This window comes from Nicotiana sylvestris, chromosome 5 (assembly GCF_000393655.2).
Source record: "Nicotiana sylvestris chromosome 5, ASM39365v2, whole genome shotgun sequence".
Lineage (NCBI taxonomy): Eukaryota > Viridiplantae > Streptophyta > Magnoliopsida > Solanales > Solanaceae > Nicotiana > Nicotiana sylvestris.
This window is the reverse complement of record NC_091061.1, coordinates 154,255,678-154,273,096: the sequence shown is the minus strand read 5'-3', so window position 1 is coordinate 154,273,096 and position 17,419 is coordinate 154,255,678. Positions and strand designations below refer to the sequence as shown.

The 17,419-nt window shown below is 37.3% G+C and overlaps 2 protein-coding genes across 3 annotated transcripts; one reads left to right on the top strand and one right to left on the bottom strand.

Annotated features, from left to right (window-relative positions):
- Positions 1–536: 536 nt before the first annotated feature.
- LOC104233672 (NAD(P)H-quinone oxidoreductase subunit O, chloroplastic) lies at positions 537–3,065 on the top strand. Its single transcript, XM_009787098.2, has 6 exons — positions 537–830; positions 929–984; positions 1,128–1,193; positions 1,711–1,752; positions 2,498–2,557; positions 2,675–3,065. Exons 1-6 carry the CDS (start codon positions 611–613, stop codon positions 2,702–2,704), a joined length of 474 nt encoding a protein of 157 aa, XP_009785400.1. The 5' UTR covers positions 537–610; the 3' UTR covers positions 2,705–3,065.
- Positions 3,066–3,452: 387 nt separating this feature from the next.
- On the bottom strand, positions 3,453–16,936 carry LOC104233673 (uncharacterized). Of its 2 annotated transcripts, XM_070174730.1 has the most exons (5): positions 7,964–8,648; positions 7,645–7,783; positions 7,415–7,489; positions 6,788–6,999; positions 3,453–4,913 (listed from the first exon to the last, which is right to left on the bottom strand). In XM_070174730.1, the coding sequence occupies exons 3-5, from the start codon at positions 7,425–7,427 to the stop codon at positions 3,771–3,773; spliced, it is 1,368 nt and encodes a 455-aa protein (XP_070030831.1). In that variant the 5' UTR covers positions 7,428–7,489; positions 7,645–7,783; positions 7,964–8,648; the 3' UTR covers positions 3,453–3,770. The 2 variants fall into 2 exon arrangements, with proteins under 2 accessions (XP_070030831.1, XP_070030830.1); XM_070174729.1 differs by lacking the exons at positions 7,415–7,489; positions 7,645–7,783; positions 7,964–8,648 and adding exons at positions 16,381–16,486; positions 16,605–16,936.
- Positions 16,937–17,419: the final 483 nt, after the last annotated feature.

Here is a 17,419-nt window from a genome sequence, read left to right as displayed (position 1 = left end):
ATGGTATGATACAAGACTAAACGAACTTTAATATCAAAGTGAATATAATTATATTTTCAATTTTTCAAAAACTATATCCGAAATCAACTTGCATACTTCTTAAAGAAATACACATGAAATCATATTTACAATTCTGAATGCAGCTCTTCCTATTGCGTTCGTAAAAACAGAACACTTCAACATACATATCACGACATGCTTCTTTCATAAATGCTAAAGATTTTCCGTAATTTAACTGACCGTTTAAATATTTTTTCTATCGTTAATAGATACTATATTACAAACTTCGATTTTTTATTTTAAGGTAATGATTAGTTTATGTTCTCCGTATCCTAATTGTCCTTGTTTGAAGCACAACAAGTATATCATCAAAGCTTATGGTCTAAGTGATACAAAATGTGTTAATTCAATTCTCATAAAAGTGTTTTTGTTCAAATAAAAGAAAAACTAGTTCTTCATTTTGGAAGAGCTTGGTAAAAGGATAATTATTTTTATTCTTCAAATTTGGCTTTTGGAGAAGGGGAAAAAGAGGACATTGCCTTATCCACTATTATTGGTCACAGCTAAAACTAGTTCCATAGAGAAAAAAAATAGCAAAAATCATATTGCCATGGCTTTCTCTTCAGCTTTTTCACACACCTCCTTCACATATTCTTCATCTTTCTCACATACAAGAAAAAGAATTAATACCCCTTTTAGACTACCTTTAATTATTAAAGCAGAAAATCCCTCTGAACCAGCAGACAATGATAAACCTGCAAACCCAAAATCCAAAGAAGCAGCTTCCTCTACTGCCACTGCAACTAAGCCTAAAAAACCTGTCTATTCCAGTCAGTATTGTTGAAATATGTGTCCATTTCTGTATTCCTTTTTTTTATAATTTTATTACGAATAATTATTTCCTATTTATTTTTGTTTTGGTTGGCAGTGAAGAAAGGTCAGATAGTCAGGGTGGATAAGGAGAAATATCTTAACAGCATCAATGTGAGTTTTTTTCCCTTGTCGACAAAGACAGATTCAGGATTTTAATTTGTTAGTGTGAGTTGGTATTTCACCAATTACATCTACACAATTTTTTTTATAGAATTGGAATTTGAATATCTGATAAGGTTTTATAAAATTTTCAGTATTTGTCTGTGGATCATCCACCTTATTACAAAGGCCTGGACTATATATACGAAGACCGTGGTGAGGTACTATTTTCTGATTTTCTACGAATATTGCAATGTTGGTAAGGGCAAATTAAAGGATTGTTAAGGGAAAGAAGAATTAACCCAAATAACTGTCCATCTAATCTCTTAAACTATAAATAGCCGGCGAATATATAATTTATGTATGATATATGTATAATCAATGCATAATCTATGTATACTGGTTAAAAAAGTAAATATTAAATCTGGCCGGCTATTTGTGTAAAAATGCATTTTGGAACTACATTTTTTTGTATTTTTAAATGCTATATTTGGTAGCCATTAAATCCATAAATTCAAATTCGCTTTGAATAGTGACAACTGACAACTAAATGGGGGAGTTACTACCAATTTTCAACCACATTCAGTTCTTACTTAGGAGTTGGAGAGGAAAAAGGAACTTTTACTTTTACTTTAGAAGGATCATGCTTTGGAGTTTGGACTTTCGCATTTAATTATTTGTTTGTTTGTCTATTTGTTTACTTATTGAAGGTCTTGCACTAATCATATCCCTTGTTAGGTATTGGATTTGCGCATATTCGAGACAGGAGAATATGCACTTGTAAGTTTATCTTTTCCAAATTCAGCTGATTATATACTTCTTTATTTAACCATAAACAAGAGGTGTATAGTTACGACAAGACTTGAAACAAGTAACCCTATAAATTAATAGTTTAAGAAAATTCATAAATTCCTGTTTAGATCAAGACTTGAACTAGTAACATTTTAACCCCTTTCTAACACTATATACAAAATAGATTTATTTTTATTAATTAAACAAATGCAGTTATAGTTCACAAACTACAAGATAAGTTCTACTCTTGCTTTTGAGTTATCCTATCGAATTAACTTTATGGTACGCCTGAGAATAAAAATCTTTTGATAGGTAGCGTCTTACCTACTTTTGTGTATCTATCCACCGGGTCCGGAGAAGGGTCACACCCCTTAGGGTGTGATGTAGACAGCCTAACCTAATGCAAAGCTAGCTGTTTTCATAGTTCGAACTCGTTACGTATAGGTCACACGGAGACAACTTTACTGTTGCTCCAAAGCTCCCCTCCCGTGTATCTATCTAACACGAATTCGAATCACCCGAGCCAAGGTGTTACAGATACGTATGATATATGCCTAACGCCACAAAACAAACTTGGTTGTCTCTTTTTGACTCCAAGCATGCATAAATCTCACAAAATATTGAAGGAACTCAAACTTGAGACCTCAAGATTTAACTTATCTGAATGACAGTAGATTACAGAAAATTGATCCTAAACTCATAAGTAAAACTCGCTATCTTGCCTATGCTGCAGATTGGATGGATTGGAATACCAACTGCACCAGCTTGGCTTCCAACAGAGATGCTAATAAAGGTAATTAGCCTTCGAATTCATTCGAAATGCTAAAGCTATTTGCATCATTTCATGCTCCTGTTGAACCTTATGCTGTTAACTAACCACACATTCTCAAACCAAATCCATATTTTGCAGTCTGATAAGCTGGATTACGAGAGAATATAGTAGAGGGGCCATATTTCGAACCAGTCAGTACATGTCAGACAAGATTATATCAAAGTGGCTCACCAGATTTTGCTCAATGCTAATTGAAGATGAAGAGAAATGGGATGGACACACCTCCCTAACTTACTTCACTTCTTTTAAAAGTTGTATCTCATCTAGTTATTAGAAACATCAAATGAGAGGGAAAAAAAAGAGCTGATATCTAATAGCTCATGTTCCTGAATATGTTACTGAACCTTTTCTCTTTCAGTGAGCAAGAGTCAAAGGAAACCAGACAAACAGGCTTGCTTGAGAAACCATCAAAAAACAGTTTTCTTGGGGTCTTTAGTTTCAGTAGATAATATAATGCTTTTGCATCTTATTTCTATCTTCAGATTCAAATTGCAACGCGTGATACTCCAGCATTTCACTCGACATATTTAAGGATGAAGTTAACTAAAAATGTCCACCTAACAAATATTGGTACTGCATGATTTCAAATTTTTTATACTCATTTGTATTCCATGGTTCTTTAGTTATTGCGAAGTATATAATTTTACTCTTAAAAGATCAAGCCAATCATCTTCTGATATTGACACTATAAAAAAATCAAATTGACTCTTAATAAGCTTAACAGAACTATTCAATAGGTAACTGATTCAAAACAAAAATAAAAAAAAAATAAAAAAAAGGACTATTCAGTGGGGTAGAATGCAAGAGAAATTCCAGTAATAACTAAGAGATGCTTCAGATCAAATAAAATAAGAGATCAGTAAACAAAAAATATATTTCAGATTGAATACAATGGAGTCAGCCACAAGAATATTGCAATGCCTGTTTCAGTGTACCATAAAATGTTGCATATAAAATTATAGCGTACAACAATATACAGTAGGCAGGTAATAAGGTACTGTGTGCAGCAGCCTGTATAAAGGGAAGGTAAAGAGTAGGTGTGGAATATATGCTATACAGATTGTATCTTTTTCTGTAAACAATGATGTACTTGGTATCAATGTCTGAAAGTTAATGAGGGTGGAAAATGAAACGGAGAAACTAATAAAGAGAGGGTGCCAGGAAAAAGCAGAACTTACAGCCTTCTCTTAGCACGCTTGGTGTCATTCATAAGCTCCGTCAATGAAGGAAGAGGTCGAGGCACTCTCACATTCATAGACCGGTATATTTTTCTCAAACTTGGATTATAACTCTTTGACAATCCAACAGCTGACTCAGAAATATGTCTACAATACTCTGTTTCTGTATGCATCAAGATCTCTTTACTCCTAATGTCTAAACCTTCACTTATTGCCAAGGTCTTACCTTCTTCCACTTCAACTTCTTCCTTAAATGAAATAACCTCAAACTCGTCAGAACCTCTCAATACAGAATGATTATCTGGAAGTATAGGCTCCTTCTCTTCATGTTTGAAATAAGAACTGTCGAGCCCAAGCCTCGCCCTACCAAATAATGTTACTGGGGCTGGTTTGCTTGGAGGAGAAAGGTGTGACTGCCTATAAATGCTAAAAGATGTCGTCGTCGACTGGGAGTTGTCTGCATAATCTTGAGCATTGCTCTCGGCCAAAGGTGAGCTTGAAACCTCAACCACATCTGGAGCTGTTGCTGCATCAACTACAGATTCCACGTCCATAGTAAACCCCAAAAGTTGCCAGAAAGGGTCACCAAAATTCCGATGTTGATTAATGCAACGCTTCACATAATCCAGCTCCATAGCCTTGCAACTAGCTGTTGTAGAGACGACCCACCTAGGTGCAAGAAGTTGCAAAGCCCACTCCAGTTCTTCCTTCGATGAGTGTATGGAGTAACAAATATGCCAGACACCGAATATATCTCTCACTGGTTGGTCACATCTTTCTTTTTTCCGCCCCTCAATATCCGAAATACCATCATCGCATGCATACCACTGTGCTGATGGTCGAATAATTAGCGGCTCATGCTGACAAGCAGACCGAGCCTCTGAGATCTTGGCTTCTGCTCTTTGGTACAGTTTCGGAAACCCATCAAACAGTTGAAAACGAGAAGATGAATCTTCAGACAAGATTTCAGGCACCATTAGTTCCAAAGCCTGAAAGCATTCTGGAGTTTTAACTTTATCAACATATATCTTGCAACCAAATGCCTGTGAAACATGCACAAGAATCTCCTCGTGGCCAAGAAGATCACACGTCAGATATACTGTAGGAGCCTGAGGGTGCTTCCATATGCAATTGATGACCTGTTTGTTGGAAAAACAAATTTGTGATGTTAACAATATTTATCTATCAAACAAGTGAAAAGAAAAAAGAATGGTCAAATGCCACATAGAATATGGGTGAAAGACTGTAGACTAAAGACGAATGATACCATTTAGGGGGTAAGCCATTGTTGTATTGGATAAACATGATAATAAAGGAAGAGACTTAAGTACGAACTAGTAGATGCAAAGGCGAGTCTCTGCTCTGGCAATTGATTTGAACCCAGAGGAATTTTGATTAACCAGACATTCTGCATCTCCAGCGTTAATGTACAATTTTCCCTTTTCAATTCGTTCTAAAATAGTGTCCATTTCAAGGCTTGAGCAATTAGCTGTTACTACAATACAGAAAAGCAACCAGCAGTGCCACTAGTTCCCTTATTTAACTTAATAAGATTTTTAGAAAGGGACACGTCCTTTCTCATCTCAATACTCTTTCCAGGCAAGCATGAACATTCAACATTGGGATGGCAGAGTACCAATAATTTGAAAAATCTTAATTGCAAAACAAACAGTGGACTAAGACAACCAAACAAAATTCTGATCACCCTAACCAAGAACAGTGATTGATGTCCCTAGCAAAGGAAAGTCACTGTTGAGAGCTAGTCCAAGTTGTGGGTTTAGGGATTTTGTAAGCCTTTAATTTATAAGGGAAAAAAATCACTGTGAAGACTTATAACAGTGCACTAAGTTTCTTCACCAATTGTAAGCCATACATAAAATGAGAGTGTGGACTAACTTATTAGAAAAGGAGAATGTAAATTATTTGCCCTTGATACTTGAGAAGCATAAGCTCGCAACTTCTAATGTTTTCTCACCACTCGCCCATGTGATTCACCAACAAGGAAGCAACCTTCACAGCTTATGCAGGTAGACATTTCTAACTATGTCAGACTCCCGGAGGACTCAGTATGGAATAGTATATTTTTCTTCAATACAAACAAAAGGGTGCGGTATATAAGAAACCTGAACTTCCTCACTCTCATTTTGGGTATCTAGCTGTTTTTGTGCTTGCTTTAAAGGGATAAGCTCAGGTTCACACCACTTGTCTGCCCTATGAGCTTCAGTGCAGTTTGCTACTGAATTGTAAGATTTAGCGGTAATTCATGCACTAACTAGATCCAATGACAGGAATTGATCTATATAGGGTGAATTGAATCAAATCATAGGACACAAAACTCAAATCAAGAAGCATCTGAAAACCAATTGCCCATCAGGAAAGAATACAAGCTTTTTTCTACTATTAGGTGAAACCAAATTCTAAAGAGGTTCTCCCAAACAAAGATGAAATAGAAACAGTAGGTTTAGTCTCTCTCTTTATTTTTTTGGCGGTGGTGTCTGGGCTAGCTTGCACCCGCCTCGACTATTCCACCGAGTACCTCCTATCTCTTACCAGCATTGATACCGAGTAACTCTGTCCACCAAGGCTTAGGCAAATACGAAGTTGCTTGGACTCAGGTGTGGTGTCCGATATGGATGCGGATCTAGAGGTTGGACTTCATGATCCAAAGTTTAAGATTTGGGGGTCCGGATATAGGTGCGGGGATATAGGTGAAGAGTCCGAGCAACTTAAGGCATATGTGAAGAGATCACCTAGTGGCTTTTGCCTCCGCTGGGATTTGAACCCGAGACCTCATAGTTCTCCTTTCACTTCATTGACCACTAGGCCAATACCCTTCACTGCTAGGTTTCGTCTATTAACAATTAGTTAAGTATTGAAGAAAAATTCATGTCATGCTTATGGATCTTGAAATCTTGAATAACTTACTGCACTTTACAAAAGCATTAAAGCACTACAGCTAGAACGCTATTAATTAATCCACCATAATCCATTTAAAAAGAACGAGTGTTAAAACCTGTTGGATTGCTGACTGCCTGCTGGACATCTTCAATGGAGACTGACCAAATGTGCAATCAAGTATAATACAATCAATTCGGCACTTCGGTTCTTTTCCTGGGGTGCCCACATACTTTAGGGGTAATTGTTGCAAACATTCAATCGTGAGTCTGCAATCTCCTGTATGCAGGATGTTTCCAAATTTTCCTTCATACAAGAACATCAGAGCCCCTGCAAGTTGTTAACATCATGCCAAATATTTATCATTGTAACCCTGTTACAACAGAGGTACCGTAGAAGAACAGGAATGCAAGATGAGAAACTAAACCATCAAATTGAGGCTTTGAGGCATGTCCAAGATACAATCTTTAAGGCATTATTTTACTCCACTCACCCAGAGTTTGCACATTGACTATAAGACCACTTACAGATGCAACATAGCCTCAAAAATATTAAATAAGACTAGAAATTAAAAAAAAAAAGAGCAGCAGATTGCAGTTTACTAGTAGAGACTTTAGTAAACCTGGAGTCATAAATCAGTCTCGTGTCTTGGTATTGCCAAAGATTAGCAAAAGGTTACATTTTTTCAAGAAAATTCACAAAATTATTGATGCTCTTTCTTAGAAAGTTACATCAAGTTAATTACCATCCACAAACATGAGACTTTTGCAAATTCGAGAATTTTTCTCCCATCAGCATCACCTTTAGGCGCCAAAAAGGGCTAGACAGACAAAAACATCAAAAATCCCCGTAGAGTGGATTAGAAAAAGAATGAAATTCCCACATAATAATACATAAGCATGAGTCACCTAGCTAATAGATAGGACTGTTGCATAAGAGCAGCAGCTCATCCCAGGATGAGCTCCTAGTACTGACCTAACTAAAGTAAAAGAATCCGCCTAGGACCAAGAAAGGAGACCACACCAAGTATTGCCCACGTCGTAAGACTGAAATGAGGTGGTCACCTTGACACAACTTCTGCAACTTGGTAACTCAACAATTCCGTCAGTTGTCACTACACTAGTCAGAGACATGTCAGATAAGTGTGCGAGCTGAGAGCACAAAGATAAATGCATGGATAAACAAATGGACTCACAGTGGAGGGTGCCATCATTACATTTGAACAATAAAGTAACAAGTCACATTTCTTTTTTTATTTACCAAAAAAGGTCAACCTAAGTGCAGATACAGTTACCTTTAATCATCTTGGAGTATGAACCACATAAATCTGGCTCAGGATGCCAGGACTACTTCTGACGGCCTTAAAGACTTACTGAAACCAATGGGAAAGCAGACAACTACATGGTGTTAAAGGAACACATTTTTGTTTCTGTAACAACCCAGACTTTAGACAGAGTCCCACATCGGCAAAACACAAGAGAGATGCTGGGTATATAAGTTAACAAGCCTTAGACCCCAGTGACGCGTTTTGAACCCGTGAGGGCCTAGGCCTAGAGCGGACAATATCACTAGCGGGTTGGGCTGTTAGAGACGGTACCAGAGCCACTCTTGTGTCAGTCTTGCCGATGGTGGGTCAGAGTTCAACTAAGTTTAGGCAAATCCCGGTTAGGCGGGGCAAACCTCAGCGAGGACGCTGAGTCCATAATAGGGGGTGTATGTAACAACCCAGACTTTAGACAGAGTCCCACATCGACAAAACACAAGAGAGATGCTGGGTATATAAGTTAACAAGCCTTAGACCCTAGTGACGCGTTTTAAACCCGTGAGAGCCTAGGCCTAGAGCGGACAATATCACTAGCGGGCTGAGCTGTTAGAGATTGTAATGTTGGGAAGCGTGTCAAGCTAATAGAAGAAAAAGAATATTTAAGAGAGAAAAGCAATAAATTGCACAAACAAGACAAAACAAGATTTACGTGGTTCGGCAATTTTTGCCTACTCCATGGCCACACAAAGAATAGCTATTTATTAATTGAAGAGAGAAAGAAGAAGTTTTGGGATGATCTACAAATGAAAATATAGACCCCTATTTATAGGCATTTGAATGCCCTGCCGAGGTAAGCGCTTACATCATAAGAATGCCGATGTAAGCGCTTACATCATAAGAATGCTGAGGTAAGCGCTTACATCACAAGAATGTCGATGTAAGCGCTTACATCATATTTTCATCTCTTTTTGATTTTTCTTTCTTTTGTTTTGTCTACTTTCACATACAACAATAGGTTTGGTCCTATCAATCTCCCCCTCAAACCTATGTTACATCAAGAAAGAAAATAAAAAAAGATTTGCTATTCTCTGGTGGCGCCTTCACGCTATCAGTCTTGAAGGCTAACTGAGGCAGTGCACAGCCTCAGTTTGTCAACACCGACAACTTTGGTCAACATGTCTGACGGGTTCTTTGATCCTGATATCTTCTACAGGGAAAGAGTTCATTCATTTATCAACTCTCGGATATGATGATACCTCAACTGGATATGCTTCGATCTTGCATGAAACACTGGATTCTTGGCAAGATGAATTGCACTCTGGCTATCGCTGAAAAGCTCACAATTGTCCTGCTCTTTACCTTCTTTAAGAAAATTCTTGAGCCAAATCATCTCTTTTCCAGCTTCTGAGATTGCCATGTACTCTGCTTCAGTGGTAGATAGAGCAACACTTTTCTGAAGTCTGGACATTCAACTAACAGCAGTATCACCCAAGGTGAACACGTAGCCCGTGATACTTTTTCGACTATCCAGATCGCCGCCTAAATTTGCATCAGCAAAACCTTGTAAGATAATATTGCTCTTTTTAAAACAAAGTGTCATACCTGAGGTGCCTTTGAGATATCGCAATATCCATTTTACACCTTCCCAATGCTCCTTTCCTGGATCTGACATGTATCTACTGACAACTCCAACTGCATGGACTATGTCAGGTCTAGTGCAAACCATAGCATACATCAAACTTCCTACTGCTGAAGCATACGGAACTTTGGACATGTACTTCCTTTCTTCATCTGTCTTAGGTGATTGGTCCTCTGACAGATTTAGATGGCTTCCGAGTGGAGTGCTTCTGGCCTTTGCACCATGAAGACTGAACCTGCTTAGTACCTTCTGTATGTACTTTTCTTGAGACAACTTTAAGGTTCCTTCCGACCTGTTTCTGCTAATCCTCATCCCAAGCATTTGCTTAGCTGGTCCTAAGTCTTTCATTTCAAACTCCTCCGCCAGTTGTTGCTTAACCAAATTGATCTCATTTATTCTAGATTCTGCAATTAGCATATCATCAACGTACAACAGTAAAATGATATAGGATTCATCAAAATTTTTGATATAACAGCAATGGTCCATCTCACATAGTGTGAAACCATTTTTATGCATGAATCCATTAAATTTCTTGTACCATTGTCGGGGAGCTTGTTTCAAACCATACAAACTCTTCTTCAACTTACACACAAGGTTGTCTTTACCAGAAACTTGAAAACCTTCAGGTTGCTTCATGTAGATATCTTCTTCAAGGTCACCATGCAAGAAAGTAGTTTTAATATCTAGCTTATCTAAATGCAAATTTTCTGCAGCTACGATACTTAGCACCAACTTGATAGTAGTTACTTTTACAACAGGAGAGAAGATCTCGGTGTAGTCAATTTCTTCCTTCTGCTGAAAGCCTTTTACTACTAATCGTGCTTTGTATCTCTTCTTACTATCATGCTCTTCCTTGACTCTGTACACCCACTTGTTATGAAATGCCTTCTTTCCTTTTGGTAACTCCGTAAGTATCCATGTTTTATTCTTTTGAAGAGAATTTATCTCTTCTTTCATGGCTAGATTCCACTTATCAGAGTCTATCACCTGCATTGCTTTGACAAAATGCTCTGGTTCTCCAGCATCAGTTAGAAGTAAATAGTGAAGAGAGAGAGGTAACCTATCTGGAGCATTCGTGACTCTTTTAGATCTCCTCAATGTAGGTTCATGAGTAACAGAATCCGAATTTGATTCAGGTCCTGATTCCAGATTTGGTTCTGCATATGATTCTATCTCTGGTTCCTGTTCTGGTTCTGATCAGGGTTCGGCTTCTAGTTTTTCTTCAAATTCGGCTTCTGGTTCTTCATCTTCAATTTCAGAATCAGTTGTAATCCCTCTAGCCACTTCATTTTCTGAGATTTCTTCTAACTTAACTGTTTCAGACATTGTCTGTTTGTTGGTGTTGGTTGGTTCTACTTGAAGCTTGTCCTTGTACATCACATTTTCATTAAATGTGACATTCCTGTGTCTTAGGATCTTTCTATTCTGATCATCCCAAAACCGATAACCAAAATTATCATCACCATAGCCAATAAAAAAACATTTCTTGGCTTTAGGATCAAGCTTATCTCTATCTATCATTAGAGTTTACATGCACATAAGCAATACAACCAAAAAATTTCAGATGTGAGAGAGTTACCTCCTTTCCTGTCCATACTTCCTCAGGAATTTCAAAATTCAGCGGTACAGAAGGTCCCCTATTTATGAGGTAAGCTGTCGTGTTAACAGCCTCGGCCCAAAAATACTTCGGCAATCCAGAATGTATTCTCATACTTCTGGCTCGTTCATTCAGGGTTCTGTTCATCCTCTCAGCAACGCCATTTTGTTCCGGTGTTCCAGGAACTGTCTTGATCATTCTGATCCCATTCTCCGAGCAAAATGCTTTGAACTCTTGGCTATCATACTCTCTTCCATTGTCAGACTTTAGACATTTTAACTTTAGACTTGTCTGATTTTCAACTTCAGCTTTCCATCTTTTAAAGGTAACAAACACATCAGATTTATTTCTCAGAAAATAAACCCATACCTTTCTTGTGGAATCATCAATGAAGGTGACATAATAGTGTGAGCCTCCTAGAGAAGTTACAGGAGCTGGTCCCCACACATCTGTATGCACTAGTTCCAGCTTCTCTTTCTTTGGCGTCCTTCCCACCTTTGAGAAACTAACTCTTTTTTGTTTCCCGTAAATGCAATCTTCGCACAAACCTAATTCAACATGTTTTAGGTTTGGCAACTTTTCTTTGGATGCCAAAAGCTTCATTCCCTTCTCACTCATATGCCCGAGCCTCCGGTGCCACAATGTTGTATCACGACCATGATCAACTGTTGCTATAGTATCTCTTTGTATTGCAGTTGCATACAGTGTTCCCCTTTTGAAGCCTCGTGCCACAACCAAATTCCCTTTGGTTATCTTCCACGATCCGTTGCTGAATGTTATTGTCCTTCACCGTCAATCTGACCCATAGATATCAGATTTTTCCTGAGGCCAAGAACATGTCATATATTTTGCAATTTCCATAGCGTGCCTTGTGAAGTCTTTATATGAACTTCACCTTTTCCGGCAATGTCGAGAGGTTCGCCGTCTGCTAGATAAACTTTCCCAAATTTTCCAGCAATATAATTATGCAATAATTCTTTGCATGATGTAGAGTGAAAGAATGCACCTGAGTCCAGAATCCAAGATTCGACTGGACTGTCTGCACAACAAATTAGTGCATCACCGACTTGTTCAGCAATTACATTTGCTGAATTTTCTTCCTTCTTCTTTTTTGGTTCTCTACACTAGCTACTGTAGTGACCCTTTCTATCGCAATTCCAACAAATAATGTCCTTGCGATTTTTGGATTGTCCTCTTCTCCTTGACTTTGATCTGCCACGACCATAACTCTGTCCTCTTTGGTTGATTCTCCCCTGCTTTCGGTACTAAAAGCAGATCCTGGGGAATCACTTGATTCTCTTCGACGAATATCTTCGCTTAGAACCAAGTCTCTAATATCATTCAATTTGAGTTTGGTACTTCCTGATGAACTGCTAACTGTAGTTACTGTTGCAGACCAACTCTCCGGTAGAGATGATAGTAGGATCAACGCCCTGATTTCATCATCAATTGTTATATTAACAGAACTCAACTGAGTTAATATTATATTAAACTTATTGATATGTTCCGTGACTGATCCACCTTCTGTCATCTTTAAGTTGAACAATCGACGCATCAAATAGACTTTATTTGAAGCAGATGGCTTCTCGTACATATTTGATAACGCCTTCATCAGGCCTGCAGTGGTCTTCTCGTTAATAATGTTAAACGCCACATTTCGTGTTAGCGTCAAACGAATCACACCAAGAGCTTGGCGATCTAACAGATCCCAATCTGTTTTGGACATAGTCTCCGGTTTTCACCTCGGTCAGAGGTAAGTGTAACTTTTTCTGGTACAAATAATCCTCTATTTGCATTTTCCAGAATCCAAAATCTTTGCCATTGAACTTGTCAATCTTAACTTTCCCTTCTTCTGATACCATTTTTCACAAAAAACAATTTATGTGAATAGTGCTTGTGAATAGTAACGATGATCAATAGTGTCGCACTATTCTTGTGAATAGTACCTGCACCAATAATATACTTTTCTACCAGAATTACACTGTCTGTGCTCTGATACCAGTTGTTGGAAAGCGTGTCAAGCTAATAAAAGGAAAAGAATATTTAAGAGAGAAAAGCAATAAATTGCACAAGACAAGACAAGCTTTACGTGGTTCGACAATTTTTGCCTACTCCACGACCACACAAAGAATAGCTCTTTATTAATTGAAGAGAGAAAGAAGTTTTGGAATGATCTACAAATGAAAATGTAGACCCCTATTTATAGGCATTTGAATGCCCTACCGAGGTAAGCGCTTACATCATATTTTCATCTCTTTTTGATTTTTCTTTCTTTTGTTTTGTCTACTTTCACATACAACAATAGGTTTGGTCCTATCATGTAACACTCCTCAAATTTATAAAAGTTTCAAGATACGCTAAATATAAAATTTAATTTTTTTTATCTTAAATTATACTTATATTACGGATTTAAACCCTTGTGATTGATTTTTGAGTTACTTCTCTATTTATAAATAATTGGATATACAATTAGGGGAATATTAATAATTTTAATGTTATTAATTACTAAAAGTAGATATAATTATATACTAGTTAAGTCACAAAAAACAAAAACAAAAAGAAAAAGAAAAGGGAAAACAAATTGAAAGGAAAACATGAAAAATCCTTAACCCATAAAGGGTTGTGGACTGCAAAAGAAGTAAAAAGGGGATTTGGACTAAGAAACATAATACGCACAAACTGAAAGGCATAATTAAAAAGCCTTTGTTCACGCACAAACGCAGAATCGAGAGACAGAGCCTTGCTGCTCAATACTCACGCAGGCAACGGGAAGTTTAGGTTTCTTTACAAGTCACTAATTCGTGAACTCAAGTATATAAAATTCTCTATTGTCAATTACCCTAAAGTAGTAGTAGGTAAGAATTAGATAGTTAATTCCCCCCTTCCTCTATATCAATAATAAACTTCATATTTAAGCGTGAAACTTTAAAATTGACTAAAATGCACTGGTTGTTGTAGAATAGATTGTTTGACTGGTGTCAATTGGACTGGGGCCTACATATTGGCTCGAGAAGTTTTGTGGTGAGTTGATTTAACCCTTTACTAAAGTGGTTTAACTCACAAAAGCACGCATACAAGGTGTTTGATAAATTGCTTAAAAGAGTTTATATTTACTTAATTGGAGCGAGTGAGTACCTATTAACTTAGAATTGTTCTAGCAAAAGTTTAGATGATTTATTATGATATATGTGTGTAAATTTTCAGATGTTATTCTTATATGTTATTTTCATGTAGAAAATTTATGAAGAAGCAAGAATCTTTAGAAACACTTTTACATGTTTATTTCATTCTTATGTCATGCTTTACATTTAAGGATACCAGCATGAGCATGTACATGATGTTCTATAAAGAAAAAATTTAGACTTGAAAGGTCACAAGAAGAAGCTTTAGAAAGAAAAGATTTTTGGGAGTATCTTTTATTCTGAGAAGGGGTCATCGTCCAAGCCGAGGGTCCTGACCAAGGCATTGACTTCCTGAAACTACTTGTGTCAAAGTAGGGAGCACACGAGCCGAGGGTCTCGTTGTTGAGAATTTACTTAGTCAGGCTAAGGTATGATACATGAGCGCCAAGAACCATGAAGCGAGTGGCACCTCGTGGATTGAGCCTATTCGATCAGGTTGGGATCGAACCTGTGCCGATCACACGGTGACTGAGACAGAATTAAGTCAGGATAGTTGGAACTCCCAAAGTATAAAGTGAGTATTTTTTTTATAAGAAAGAAAAAGAAAAGAATTTCTTTTAGAATATTCATAAGCTGTTATTATGCAATTATTTAGAATTATTCTTATAAGCTTTATGTTTTACATGCATTTAGAACATTTGCTCGTAATGTATATGTTATTAAAGTTTCGCCCCCTGTTGTTGAGACTCACTGAGTACAATGGATAGTACTGACGTTCTCTTTTGTAAACCTACGTTAGTCTGCGGTACAACGTAGGAACCGGTTTTGCAGGCGAGCAGGCTACTGGTTAGGACTTCCTTCTCTTCCAGTGCTATTGGTGAGCTCCGCTTTTGTTCGTGGAGTATTCCTTAGAGTCATCTTTACTTAGTTATTTCTTTGTTTACTTAGAGAACTGTCCAGGAAATCTCATGTCCTGAGCAGTGCGCCAGTTTATCAGTAGAGGCTTCATAGACATAGTCGTTGGGTTGAGATTCAGATGTTTTTGATAATAACTTAGCAGTAATTCAATAGTTACTACCAATAAAGTTTTGGAGTTGATTTATTTAAATATTTGAATTAATCAAAAGTATTTGGTAAGAGTATTGCCTTGTTGCATATAAAGTTTGGAATTATAATAGATTTGATAAGCAAAGATGGTTCGTTCGGTCATGTTTAGTGATTGAGTGTCGGTCTCGGCTTGTTCAGAAAATGGGCCGTGATAGTTTCATAGTGAATCCTCAGAGGTTTTGTCCACTGATATCGTTTTTAATGAAGGGAAAACTTTGTAAGACTCTACTCGGCAAATGCTTCCATTATTCAAGACGCTCTATCAGTTGTGGGTACTCAACTGTCATTGGATATAGATCATACAAACACACATCACAAGCACATTCAGTCATTGTTGGGTCCTTTGCTTTAATTATATCAATTTGGATTACAAACACACACACACACAACATAGGCAACCAGTGCGGGCATTCTATAAGCTAACTCTCCCATAGGTCGCTCATGTTATTGATAAGGTCACTCAGTGTAGGAATATAACCCTCTGCAAGCCCAAAATTCCATCTCGACCATCATCATTTCCCTGTGGAGATCGAATGAAAGCACCTTGAAGCACAAACCCTTCCCTTCTCATCAGCTAACCTACAAACTGCCCACTGCCACGTACTACACTTAAAACCACTGAGCCATTCACTAGTAATTTTAATAGTGAGCACGATCTCATCCATCTACCTCACCTGAGGGATCGTAGTGTAGATGTGTATAATACGTAATCTAAGCCAAAGTGCAGAGTACACCTAATAAGGAACTCCTAGAAATGAAAAAGGGAAAAAAAATATTCCAACGACATTCCCACAAGTGGGGTCTGGAAAAAAAAATTCCAATGAACAAAATATAAACAGCACCAAACTTTCCAGAAGAAAACCAATATAACCAGCAAGAATCCTCTGAGCATAAAAGTTACTGGAAAACAAAAATCACAATGAAAAATCGGAAAAAAAAAAAGAACGGTCCCACTGCATATTCATAAGTACGCAGTACACACCTGGGCAATGATTGGCGTCAAAGGCAGTAACCGTGAAATCACCATCAGAATCCTTGATCACCAAACATTGCCCAACCTCAATACCCACAAAAATTGATTCATCAAGCTGTTCAAAAAAGGTAACTTTTCAACATTTTCAGACAAATTTGACAAATAATTAACAATTCGAACACAATTCATCAAAATTGGTAACATGACCGAAATAATTGAAAATCAAAGGGTACCTGAGGATAGTGCTGTAGAACAAGAGTTTTGGTGAGATGCGAACAATAAATAGGGTAAGAAGCGTAAGTGCAGATTCCTTGAGTGTGATCCTTATGGGCATGTGTTAAGAAATGGTACCTCTTTGTGCTTGACTTTGTACTCCATGTGTCCACTGAAAATGGTAGTCCTTTTAGCATTTCTATTGGCATTTTTCCTCTCTCTCTCTCCCATACACACACTACACACAGTGGAATACTCCAAAAGGAGAGAGGTCGGGGATGGAGACTTGAGAGGGAAATATTCAACATCTAAAAGTGGAGGTCGAAATGGGTGGGAAACACGATTCAGATGGAGGAACAATCATGTGTGGTGAGCTTTAATTGTAGTAAGATGGGACCGCCAATTTGATTTCTACAAGTAACCGACTTTTTGACGGAATACTTTAAAAAATACTCCATTCGTTTCAGTACTTTTCTTTTTAATTTGTTTTAAAATATATGACACAATTCCTAATTTGGAAATAATTCAACTTTAAACTTTTCATGTTATCTATTTTATCCTTAACGAGACCATTTTATAACCACACAAATGACATGGCCCTATAAAGCTTTTACACCTTAAACTTTTAAAACCATAAGTTTCAAAAGTCTTTTTTTTCTTAAACTCCAGCCGAGTCAAACTACCTCATCTAAATTAAAACGGAAGGAGTAATTAACTTTCTTTTAAGAAAATAATGAAGTTTTAAAAATATTAGTTCTAACTTTTGGACACATATTTGTTTACCCGCAAAATGGTATAGTTGAAGCGTGGTTTATAGACAAGCAAATAGATTTGA